Below are 11,593 nucleotides of genomic sequence, written 5' to 3'. Positions count from 1 at the left end.
GCCACTCTGGAGGAGAGATTCTCATGAGTTGAAGTTGAAGCACGCAGGCGGATAATTGCCATTTGCGGAATGGTTTTGGTAATATAATCTGTACCTGAAACAGTCATAATAATAATTAATAACTTACAGCAGGGGAGAGAAAGAAAGAAAGCTTCTGGAAGATACAGACCGAACCGACCCGCCCGAGGTTGAGGTGGTTGAGGTTTGTATAAGTTACTACAAACTACGTAAGTTACCGTGTATGTACATGTACATTACATACATGTAGTTACAGCGAGCGTATTGATTCCATTCCGAACCCAGTCCGGAGGTGTCGCCAGTATAGTAGTTATCATTATCATTATTCCCTATTCCCTATTCCCTATTCCCTTTTCATCTCTCTCTCACTCTCTCTCTCTCTCTAATAAGAAACTATTCGAACCTATTAACCTTCCTTCCCCCCCTCCCCTTACGACAGGTCACAGAAGAGTTCCCGCTCTCCTACGAATGGAAAATGCCGACGACAAGAACAGGCAAATAATTGTTTTTTTTCCCACCTGGACGCTAAGACCCCCGCCAAGCATTCCTCCCCAGGGATGCGGTCCTCAGTGTAACCTTGGCCAAGCAACAGTTGGCCAATGGCCTATACGTGGTGGTGGTAGTGGGGGGGAGGGACGGAGGGGGAAGAATGGGAGAGAGGGGAGAGGGAGAAGGGGAACCAAACACACAGCGGAGACAACCTACTAGGAAGATGAAACTGGCTCATGTGTCATGGTTGGGGAGGAGAGGAACAAAGCACAGGCAATCCATGGACCATGAGGTTCTCCCATCCGTTGCTAGGTTTGAAAAGGGCAAGGCTTCGAAATGTTATCAGGATTAAGTCTCCACGCTACCGTGGGTCAAAGACTCAAAGGACACTGGACACACTCATCACTCGCTCGCTCGCCCACAGGTCAACAACTATTCTAACCAGCAAACTCAATACGCTGGGAGGAGGAGGAGGAGTTACAGCTTGTAACAGCTAGAGGAGGGGGAGGGGGGGAGGAGGAGCAGGAGGAGGAGAGGGGTGTCTTTTCTCTTCTTTTTTTTTTTTCTGTGTGGGCAAAAAAATAAAAGAATAACGACTGGATTAATATCTGGTTATTCCTGTACAGTGTACAGCCACCTGGAGGCTGGGGGCATGACGAGAGAGTTTACATTAATATTTTTAGTATCTGATTCCTGTTTTGTTTCCCACGGAGGCGATTTTTTTTTTCTTTTTCACTGGATTGGATTATTGGATTATCGGATTGGTTATTTTGCGCATTTCCTCTGGCCAAGCCGGGCCAAGATTTCCCTACGCTTTAATAAGAAGTCCTCTGCTGCCCGCTCCCACAAGTCCCACCGGTGGTATGAGATGATGATGACTGCCGGGATTGCTGCGAACACTCCCTAAGCTGCTCCGTATACCCGTCGTCATATATAAGTTAACCGGCTGGCCCGCCCTGCCCAGCTTCTGTTTCCTTTTTTTTTTTTTTCTTCTTCTCTATCTTCTCCTCCCCGTCTCCCGTCAGTCATTTTGCTCGGTGATTCATCTGCACAATAGAGAGAATCGCGGGCTGACTGACTGACTGCGGAATCCCCCTTTCCCCCGGACTAGCTGAGCTCCTGTTCCCTTGTTCTATGCTTGCATACCGTCCATAGCCCTTAAGTGTAGCTTTAGACAACTCTCCCCTCTGTCCGTGAATCAAGAAGAAAAAAAAAAAAAAGAAAAAGAAAAAGAAAAAGAAAAGAGAAGAAAGAAGGAAGGAAAGAAAGAAAGAAAAGGGAAAAAGAACAAGAAAAGAACGAAAAAAATTATAAACGAAACAAGAATTCCGCTTCTTCTGTCTTGTCGGCCAAGGTCTCCTCCTCTCCAAATGAGACCAGCCCGCTCTTCCATCGTCGCTGTTCGTACATATATCCAATCTACAACCAAATATTACTACCATTTAAAGCAAATATCTATTGCTTAAAATAATCTCTTTTCTACCATCATCATGGAGAAATCAGAGAAACTCCCTCCCAACAGCGACACAACCTCGAGCAACGGCGAGGAGAAGGGCCTCCTCTCTCTCCCCGCCCATTCGCTCTCCTACGATACCGTTATTCGCGAACTAGGAACCGATCCCGAAGATGGCCTCTCTATCGAAGAAGCCAAGCGCCGTCTGGAGACCTATGGTCCCAATCAGCTCGAGGGCGGCGAGGGCGTCTCCATCGTCAAGATTCTCGTTAGCCAGGTGGCCAACGCAATGATGCTAGTTAAGCGGCCCACTTTCCCCCTTTCCCCCTTTTCCCCCTTTCCCACCCCCTGTTTATTCTGTATGGAACTCTGTTTGGCTGATCTAGTGTTATGTTGTCGTGGTGTAATAGGTCCTTATCATGGCTATGGCCGTCAGTTTTGGTATTCAATCTTGGATCGAAGGTGGCGTCGTTGCCGCCGTTATCATCCTCAATATCATCGTTGGCTTCTTCCAGGAGTACGCTGCTGAGAAGACCATGGATTCTCTGCGTTCCTTGAGTTCTCCCACGGGTAACGTCTCGCGAGAGGGGAATACCTCTACCATTCCTTCACTCGAGATCGTTCCCGGTGACATGGTTGAACTCAGGACTGGTGACACAGTCCCTGCGGATATCAGGTGAGTCTTGCCAAAACACAATATAAATATTATCTGCAGGACTGGTGAATTAATTGTTTTCTGTAGACTCGTGGAAGCCGTCAACTTCGAAACCGATGAGGCTCTGCTTACCGGCGAATCCCTTCCCGTCCAGAAGGATGCGGACCAGGTCTTCAAGCAAGATACCGGCCCGGGCGACCGACTGAATATTGCTTACAGCTCTTCAACCGTAACCCGAGGCCGCGCCCGTGGTGTCGTTGTCTCGACCGGCATGAAGACTGAAATCGGATCCATCGCTGCCGCTCTCCGCGCAACTGACTCGAAAGTTCGTGCTGTGAAGCGGGGGCCCGAGGGCGAAACCAAAAAGCGCTGGTACCTGCAGGCATGGGCTTTGACCGGCACGGATGCCGTGGGTAGATTCCTCGGTGTCAACGTCGGCACACCCCTGCAACGCAAACTCTCAAAGTTGGCTTTGATTCTTTTCGGCGTTGCCGTGCTGTTCGCTATCATTGTCATGGCTGCGAACGAGTTCAGCAGCAAAAACGAAGTTATCATCTACGCTGTCGCAACTGGTCTCAGTATGATTCCCGCCTGTTTGGTTGTTGTCTTGACAATTACTATGGCCGTTGGCACCAAGCGGATGGTTGAAAGACATGTCATCGTTCGCAAACTTGACTCGCTGGAAGCACTCGGTGCCGTCACCAATATTTGCTCGGACAAGACTGGAACGTTGACCCAGGGCAAGATGGTGGCCAAGAAGGCATGGATCCCATCCCGCGGTACATATTCTATCGGAACTTCAAATGAGCCGTTCAACCCGCACGTTGGCGCTATGGGCTTCGAAGCCGCGCCCCCCGTGAAAGCAGCTACCAACGACGAACCGGCTGAAGGCATCTCCCCGGAAGACCTTCTCAAAGACAACGACGATCTTGTCAAATACCTCGACATTGCGTCCATGGCTAACCTTGCTCACGTCTACAAGAATGACCAGGATATGTGGCATGCTCGTGGCGAGCCTACAGAAATCGCTATCCAGGTCTTCGCATCTCGCTTCAACTGGAACAGGGACCGGTGGACCAAGGGTGACAATGCCCAATGGCACCAGAAAGCTGAATTCCCCTTCGATTCTAGCATCAAGAAGATGTCTGTTATTTTCGAGAACCGGAACGAAGGCCGCCAGATGGTCTACACGAAAGGTGCCGTTGAACGTGTTCTTGAGGCATGTACCACCGTCGTGTGGAACCAGGGCGAAGGGCCCATCCCACTGACCGAGGAGCATTCTAATGAGATCCTTGAGAACATGGAAGTCATTGCCGCCCAGGGACTGCGTGTTTTGGCACTCGCCGGTCGGGAATACAAGGGATCGCAGCTGGAGGATGGCGATTACAACCGTGACGAAGTTGAGAAGGACTTGACCTTCCGCGGTTTGATCGGCCTCTACGATCCTCCTCGCCCAGAAACCGCCGGCGCTATCGAAGAATGTTTCCGTGCGGGTATCTCCGTTCACATGGTTACTGGCGATCACCCTGGTACCGCACGGGCCATTGCTGCCCAGGTTGGCATCATCCCAAGCGACCTGAGCAATGTGGCGAAGGATGTCGCTGACGCCATGGTGATGACGGCTGGCCAATTCGACAAACTCACCGACGATGAAGTTGACGCGCTGCCCACTCTCCCACTGGTCATTGCCCGATGCGCACCAAATACCAAGGTCCGCATGATCCAGGCACTTCACCGACGCGGCCGCTTCTGCGCCATGACCGGCGACGGAGTCAACGACTCGCCGTCTCTCAAACATGCCGATGTTGGAATTGCCATGGGCGAGTCTGGATCGGACGTTGCCAAGGATGCCTCCGATATCGTTCTGACTGATGACAACTTCGCCTCGATCCTCAACGCCATCGAAGAAGGTCGCCGTATCTTTGACAACATCCAGAAATTCGTCCTCCATCTGTTGGCCGAGAATATTGCGCAGGCCTGTACCTTGCTGATCGGATTGGCGTTCAAGGACGCCGATAACCAGTCCGTGTTCCCGTTGGCACCCGTGGAGATTCTCTGGATTATCATGATCACGTCTGGAATGCCTGACATGGGTCTCGGTATGGAAATTGCCGCTCCCGATATCATGGATCGTCCACCTCAAAGCGTATGTTGCCATTCCCCCCCCCCCCCCCCCCCAAAACAAAAAAAAAAAAAACAAACCCACACCATTCTCTCTAAAATAAAAAATAAAAATTCTACTCTTTGTTCAGTTTTCTAACACCCAAAATCTCAATACAGAAACAAGGTATCTTCACCTGGGAAATCATCATTGATATCCTCGCCTACGGCCTCTGGATGTCTGCCCTCTGCCTTGCCTCCTTCACGCTTGTACTGTACGGATTCGGCGACGGCAACCTCGGACGCGGCTGCAACACCACCTACACCGACCAGTGCGATACCGTCTTCCGCGCCCGCGCCACCACCTTTGTCTGCCTAACGTGGTTCGCGCTCTTCCTCGCGTGGGAGATGGTCAACATGCGCCGCAGCTTCTTCCGCATGCAGCCCAAGTCCAAGAAATACTTCACGCAGTGGATATACGACGTGTGGCGCAACCAGTTCCTCTTCTGGGCCATCATGGCCGGCTTCATCACCATCTTCCCCCTGCTGTACATCCCCGTCATCAACACCGTCGTGTTCAAGCACAAGGGCATCTCGTGGGAGTGGGGCATTGTCTTTATCGAGGCGGCGCTGTTCTTTGCCGGTGTCGAGGCGTGGAAGTGGGGCAAGCGCGTCTACTTCCGCCGCCAGGACCGCAAGACCAAGGCCAAGGCGTCGTCTGGCGATGCGCGGATCATCGATAGTGAGCAGTAGAAAAACAACGCGCGTGCGCGCCGCCGCCGAGGAGGGTTGGGGGGAGAGGGGGAAAAAAATTGGGGTTTTTTTTTTTTTTTTGGTTTTTTTCTTTTTGTTTTGGGAGGTTGATTGTTTTGCCATGTACTCCGTATGTGTTTGCGACTGTTGGGAGGATTATTTTTTTTTTCTCTTTTTCGCGCAGCACAAGCGGGTGCGTGGCAGGGTCTCTCAGCCTTGCTTGGTTGGTCCCCCCATCCATCAATCATCCCATCTCTCTCATCCTCGAGGCTCAACATTCGGTGGTTGCTCGTTCACTCGATTTTCCCTCCCATCACACCCCGCGCCTGAAAATAGGGGGCCCAGTTCTCTGAATGGCTGGGCGGGTGAAAAGGGAAAAAAAAAAAAAAAAGAAAAAAGAAGAAAAAAGAAAACAAAGCAAATTCCAATTCCTTTTCAGTGGAGGAAAAAGGAACCTCACCTCTTACATTCACAAAATGCGCACTCGCCGCCTCCACCAAAACAAAACAAAAGCACTCGAGTCAGTGTTGCGAACGCGCAACTTTTTTCGGGACGGGGGATGAGATTTGGTGAGCTTGATATATATTTTTCATTTTCTTTATTTTCAATTTTTTTTTTCCTTCCATCTTAACATAGGTAAGTAGGGTGCGAAACAAAAGAAAATGATGAGCGAGAACGAAAGAAAAAAGAAAAAGAAAACGAAAGAAAGAAGATGAACAGGGAGGGGGATGTTGAAGAAAAGTTGACAAAGAGAAAAAGTTGGGATGCATCATGGGAATTCTCGGTGCAATAACAAAAGTCCCTTCTTTTTTTTTGGACTTGCAAATGCGATTTTTATTTTTTAAATTGGAGTCGCATAGACAAAACAAAAAAGCATTCCCTTGCTTTTTCTCTCTTTCTTGAATTTTTTTTTTTTTCCCCTTTATTTTTTCAAAAGAAGTACGGAGTAGTTTACATACACATGGCTAGATAAAAAAAAACGGCAATTACCCACAGTTTGTGCTTATTTTTTTTTTTTATTTATTTGCTTTATCTATTTTTTTTTTCTTTAGTATTATTATTGTCTATTATCCATCTCATTTTACTTTCAGGATTTTTATTATTATTATCATTCTTGTTTTTGGTTATGTTCTTGGAAAACTGTGATTGATTATTATTGATTTCTTCTACGCGTCTTTTTTCTCTTTCTGGGGGCGGCTTCAAAAGGGCCGTGGAGTGGATGGAGTCAACAACCTCTTCGCCCAGCCAGCTTGTTTTCTAGCTGCGTTCTTCAGTTAGTTTTTTTTTTTATGTATGCAACTTGACGAGCAAAATAGGGTAGTTAATAAATGGAGTGCGTATGCATCATGAGCGGTTAAGATCCTACCTCCTGGCTCAAAATCGTCTGTCTCTTCAAGAACTTGCTGCAAACTGCAAAATCTCATTCCATCGTGGATGGAATGTTAAGAGCATCTCCTTAATTCTCAACCTCGTGCGGCGCCGGAGAGAGGGGGAGGAGCTATGTGATCTGAATTGGCAATTTTTTCCAACACCCTCCCTCCTCCTCTGGTTGCGAGCTGACTACAGAGTAAGGTACCATCTCGTTAGATTTCGAGAAGGGAGGGGAAGGGGAAGGGGAAAAGGAAGCAGCCAAAATCAATCCAAGGAGGCAGATTGTTGGCATGTTTAGTTATAATAATATCCGCTGCTCCGGCTGCTGGTCCGTCCATCAGCGGGTTCCAAACGTCCGAGACCCAGAGCCTCCCCCCCCCCCCCCCCGAAGGATGTTTGAAATTTTGATGGCCTATTTTCTGAGTTTGTGCACACTGTTTTGAGCCGTCAGCGGGAACAGTTAGATCTCTCGAGCAGGCTTTTGGTGCATAAATGACACTCACTCCTCTTGCAGATGAACCTGATATCGGGCGTTTAATTCAGTCAGGTATTGCATGGAACTCGTGGGTTTAATTAAGGCCTCCAGACGGTTCGTCACAAGTAGGCAAATGCTGCTCAGCCTGGATACTCAGCTTCAACAGTTTGGCTCTCATCTTTACCAAACTCCCACCGTAGCATTGTGGGCGGCAAACGGTCAGGGGATTAATTGCAGAAGGGAGAGAGGTAGCGGCGATAGGAAGGGAAATCCGTATTAACGAAAGGTTCTAGAAGGGGGGCCTTTGTGGCGCAGCAGCAGGCAGCAAGATCCTCCTGGTAAAACAGTCAGCAAGCAGTGGATCAGAAAGAGAAGAAGAGGAAGAGGAAGAGGATGAGGATGAGGATGAGGATGAGGATGAGGATGAGATTGAAGCAGCCAGATGGATAGATATGATATCAATGTTAGATATCAGACTTTCTTATATATTCATTATTCCTTCAATCCTCAAATCCTTACCCCTGAATCCTTGGCGCCATCATAAATATTTAGCTAATAATTTATTATTGAGCTTCAGAATTAAAAAAATAAGAAGTACTCGCAGAAGAAAGAAAGAATAAAATATATCCCAGTTAGTTATTTATGCCATTAATTATTCAACTTTTAAATATAAAAGAACAATTCTGCTCAAAGGGCAGACAAATAATACAATAATTCCTTATTTAGCTCTGTTGAAGACTCATTTTCCTTTTCTTTTCTTCTTTGTCTCTTCTTTTTTTTTTTTTTTTTTTTCTTGTTTCTTTTCCCCCAATATTTAAGTTAACTATTAAGTTACTATTATTTAGTTAAAATCATTAATGCTCCGAAGTGACGTCGCATTAAATATTTAAATATTTAAATATTTATTATTTATTCCACCTTTCTTCTACAGCTTGCTGGATGTTCATTTCTCTCCTTCGACATTCCTTTTCATCCGCAGCTATTCTCAACTATTTTATTTCCCTTAGACACCTAACTTATTTAGTCAGTTATAATAATTAAAAAATAATCCATCATCATTGCAGAGTGAGTGAGTGAGTGAGTGAGTGAGCCCAGCCCCAGCTGCCATTTCCATTTGTCCTGTTTTTCATTGCTCTCTATCTATCAATTGCTACAGAAAGAAATAAACAAAATAACAAACAGCCTTGCGGTGTTCCTTCTTTCCTCCCGCCGAGCATTGTCAGGTTGTATTTAATTCTATTGTACTGTACATGACCATATTTATAATTTATAATTTATATATTCTAATCCAACACAACAGTCTACGTTTTGCTACGCAGTAACTAATCTCGAAGAATTGCTGTTTGTTTCGCAGTCTTGTTTGTTGTTTGGACCCCCCCCAAAAAAAAAATTAAAAAATTAAAAAGTCAACTCTCCGCCTCCTCTCCTCCTCTCCTCCTCTCCTCCTCTCCTCCTCTCCTAACTATAACAAAACAAACCATCCGCATCCTTTTTCACTCCAACACACTCTTTTTAATTCCTTCCTCCTCCGCGAATCCCCCGCATCCAACCGCCTACATTTCCACCATCAACCGCCCTCTGCTCCGGACTGGCGGGCAATAATAACCCATCCCTGCTTGATAGCTCGATCGTTCCCACTTCACCTTTATTAAGTAATAAGTTGTCCTCACGGTTAACTAGTTACCACTCCCAAGCTCCGATCCGACACCTCCGCAGTACCTACCCGTCTTCGTCGTTTTTACAACAGCTTCAGGCAGGCTATTCGAGGAGGGATCGCCTTTTTCTTACAAAAATGAGTATGCGCACGAGAAGGCAAAAGGCCGCTGCAGCAGCAGCAGGCGCAGGTTTAGCGCCACCGTCATCTCATGATGAGATAGAGGATTCCATGCCCACCGTCAATGGTTCTGTGCACAAGAGCAACAGTACACCCCCCCCCCATTCCACCTCGTCCTCTACCTCCTCCACCTCCAAGCGGAGACGATCCCGCTCCCCCGCCGTGGTAGCGGAACAGAGAGAGAATATATTCCTTTTCTATCCTAATATAATCGGTGGGTTTTAACTCTACTTTTTCCTTGTTATGTCTTGTAACGCCCTAACACCCTCAAATGCTAACCCGCGTCCCGTCCTATCCTCTGTCTTGACCCCAGGCTACTTCCGTGTTTTCCTCGCAATCGCTTCCCTCTACTATATGCCCCTGCACCCGCGAACTTGCTCTCTCCTCTACAGCGTATCGTGTCTACTGGACGCCCTTGACGGCGTCGCAGCCCGCCACTTCAACCAATCCACCACCTTCGGTGCAGTTCTGGATATGGTGACGGATCGATGCACTACAGCTTGCCTGCTGGTGTTCCTGAGCTCTGCATGGCCACGGTGGGCGATTATGTTCCAGGGCCTGATCAGCCTCGATCTCGCAAGCCACTACATGCATATGTATGCAACGTTGACAATGGGTGGTTCGGGTCAGAGCCACAAAAAAGTCGATTCGAGCAGGAGTTGGATCCTGTACCAGTACTATAATAGCAGGGTGAGAACTATACACTCCAACAACAACAAACAATCTTATTATCCATCATCCATCCCATTTAACTAATGCTTTATGTACGCCCCACAAAACAGACCGTCCTCTTCATCTTCTGCCTCTTTAACGAACTCTTCTTCATCGGCCTCTACCTCCTCTCCTTCTCCTCGCCTACCCTATCCCCTTCCCTACTGCAACCCATTGGCGGCGAAGGAGGACTAGGAGTAGGGTGCGGCACCGCCTCCGCGCAACCAGGTTCTCCAGCACTCGCTCCACTATCCAGCCTCTTCTCCAGCCCCTGGAGCGCCGGCGCCCTCGAGCTTGCCCGCGCGAACAAGATGGACAGCTTCTGGCCATGGGTCATCACGGGTATTTCGGCACCGATCATGGCGGGGAAACAGTTCATCAATGTTGTGCAGATGGTTAAGGCTAGCCGGTGGTTGGCAGAGGGGGATTTAATGAGGAGGAGGCAGCAGGGATTGTCGTCCGGAGCTAAGAAGCGGTGATGATAAAAAGTGGTTATGTTTTGTTTTATGTTGCTGCTTTTCATCAATCGAATGGAATCGAACTTGGGCTTGTCGATTACGTTTTGGAATGGATGGGAAACACTCCTTTGTTTTGGTTCCCGCTCTGACCTTACGCGATACCCACACCGGAGAGAGTATGAGTGTGGGCTGCCAGTCTGGTTTCCCTTTCGTTCGGTCTGTATATTTTCTCTTTCTTGTTTTCTTTATTTTATATTTTATTGCCCTTGTATGGTCTTGTTTCTATTTCCATTAACCATTTGCCCCAATGGGAGTACATGTTCTGGGTAGGGTTGGGGGACCTATATGCAAAATTGAGGAGGGAAATAAAACGATGAACAACAGGTTGGGTTGACATGAGCGGATATGTGGTCCTTCTATTTCTTCTTTTTTTAATTCCTTTTTCGCATTCTTCCCATTCATTGGCTTCTTGCTTGTCTTCTTGCCTTCTCCCTCTTTGTATTTCTTAGTATCTCATTCTTTTGCAAGCAGCGATTCGATTACTCATTCGCTTTACTTATGTATTCATTTTCTGTCGAGATCCACCTCATTCTTTTTAGTTCATTTATTATTATTATTATTACTCTTCTACTTTTCTCTTCTTCTTGTATTCTGATTTCTTGACCTTGACTCCTTTTTTACTATTATTTCTAATTATTATCATTACGTTTAAAATTTCTATTTATTTCGTATCTTCTCTAGCATTGTTGTTTTTCAGCATGTTTGACCGAGTTCTCTTTCAGTTCTCTTCTCAGTTTCTTCTTTTCCTTACCCTTTCTCTTTAATATTTTTCTTATATTGTCTTTCTATTGTTCAATTTTTTTTTTCTTCCTTGTAGGTTTTGTCAAGGTGTAAAAAGAAAGCTTTATAACTCTGCTGATTTTTTACTTTTTGCTTTCTTTTATATGTTAAATTCAATCGCCGTGTTATTTCTTCTTAGGTCAATCTTACTTCACAGTTAGCCTTCATATCATAATCATGAGCAAGCCTGTGTCTCCCTGGTTCAAAGTTGTTCTCGGAATCGAATTTATCCATTATAGGTACCTAGTTCTGAGCTCCCTCACATGATCTGGCGTCAGGCACCCCTTTCCTAGATAATTTACACGCGCGCCAATCCTCCGCAACCAAAACAACATTTTCCGTCCCCGCAGCTCGAGAAAAGAGAAGGGGGATGTTCCTTCGGAATGCACAAAAATTTAACTTCCACATGAAGCCGCAATCCGTGTCTAACAATCTT

The 11,593-nt window shown here is 46.8% G+C and overlaps 2 protein-coding genes across 4 annotated transcripts; both read left to right on the top strand.

Annotated features, from left to right (window-relative positions):
• On the top strand, positions 1-8,159 carry BDCG_04821. Of its 2 annotated transcripts, XM_045420468.1 has the most exons (5): positions 1-227; positions 304-2,258; positions 2,371-2,636; positions 2,703-4,761; positions 4,896-8,159. In XM_045420468.1, exons 2-5 carry the CDS (start codon positions 1,998-2,000, stop codon positions 5,466-5,468), a joined length of 3,159 nt encoding a protein of 1,052 aa, XP_045281023.1. In that variant the 5' UTR covers positions 1-227; positions 304-1,997; the 3' UTR covers positions 5,469-8,159. The 2 variants fall into 2 exon arrangements, with proteins under 2 accessions (XP_045281023.1, XP_045281022.1); XM_045420467.1 differs by having other exon boundaries at positions 1-2,258.
• Positions 8,160-8,186: 27 nt separating this feature from the next.
• BDCG_04820 lies at positions 8,187-11,475 on the top strand. Of its 2 annotated transcripts, XM_045420466.1 has the most exons (4): positions 8,187-8,395; positions 8,615-9,362; positions 9,462-9,838; positions 9,931-11,475. In XM_045420466.1, the coding sequence occupies exons 2-4, from the start codon at positions 9,107-9,109 to the stop codon at positions 10,336-10,338; spliced, it is 1,041 nt and encodes a 346-aa protein (XP_045281021.1). In that variant the 5' UTR covers positions 8,187-8,395; positions 8,615-9,106; the 3' UTR covers positions 10,339-11,475. The 2 variants fall into 2 exon arrangements, with proteins under 2 accessions (XP_045281021.1, XP_045276566.1); XM_045420465.1 differs by having other exon boundaries at positions 8,187-9,362.
• Positions 11,476-11,593: the final 118 nt, after the last annotated feature.

This window comes from Blastomyces dermatitidis, assembly GCF_000003525.1.
Source record: "Blastomyces dermatitidis ER-3 genomic scaffold supercont1.5, whole genome shotgun sequence".
Lineage (NCBI taxonomy): Eukaryota > Fungi > Ascomycota > Eurotiomycetes > Onygenales > Ajellomycetaceae > Blastomyces > Blastomyces dermatitidis.
Note: the sequence above shows the minus strand (reverse complement) of the source record. Positions and strands in the feature narration are given on the sequence as shown.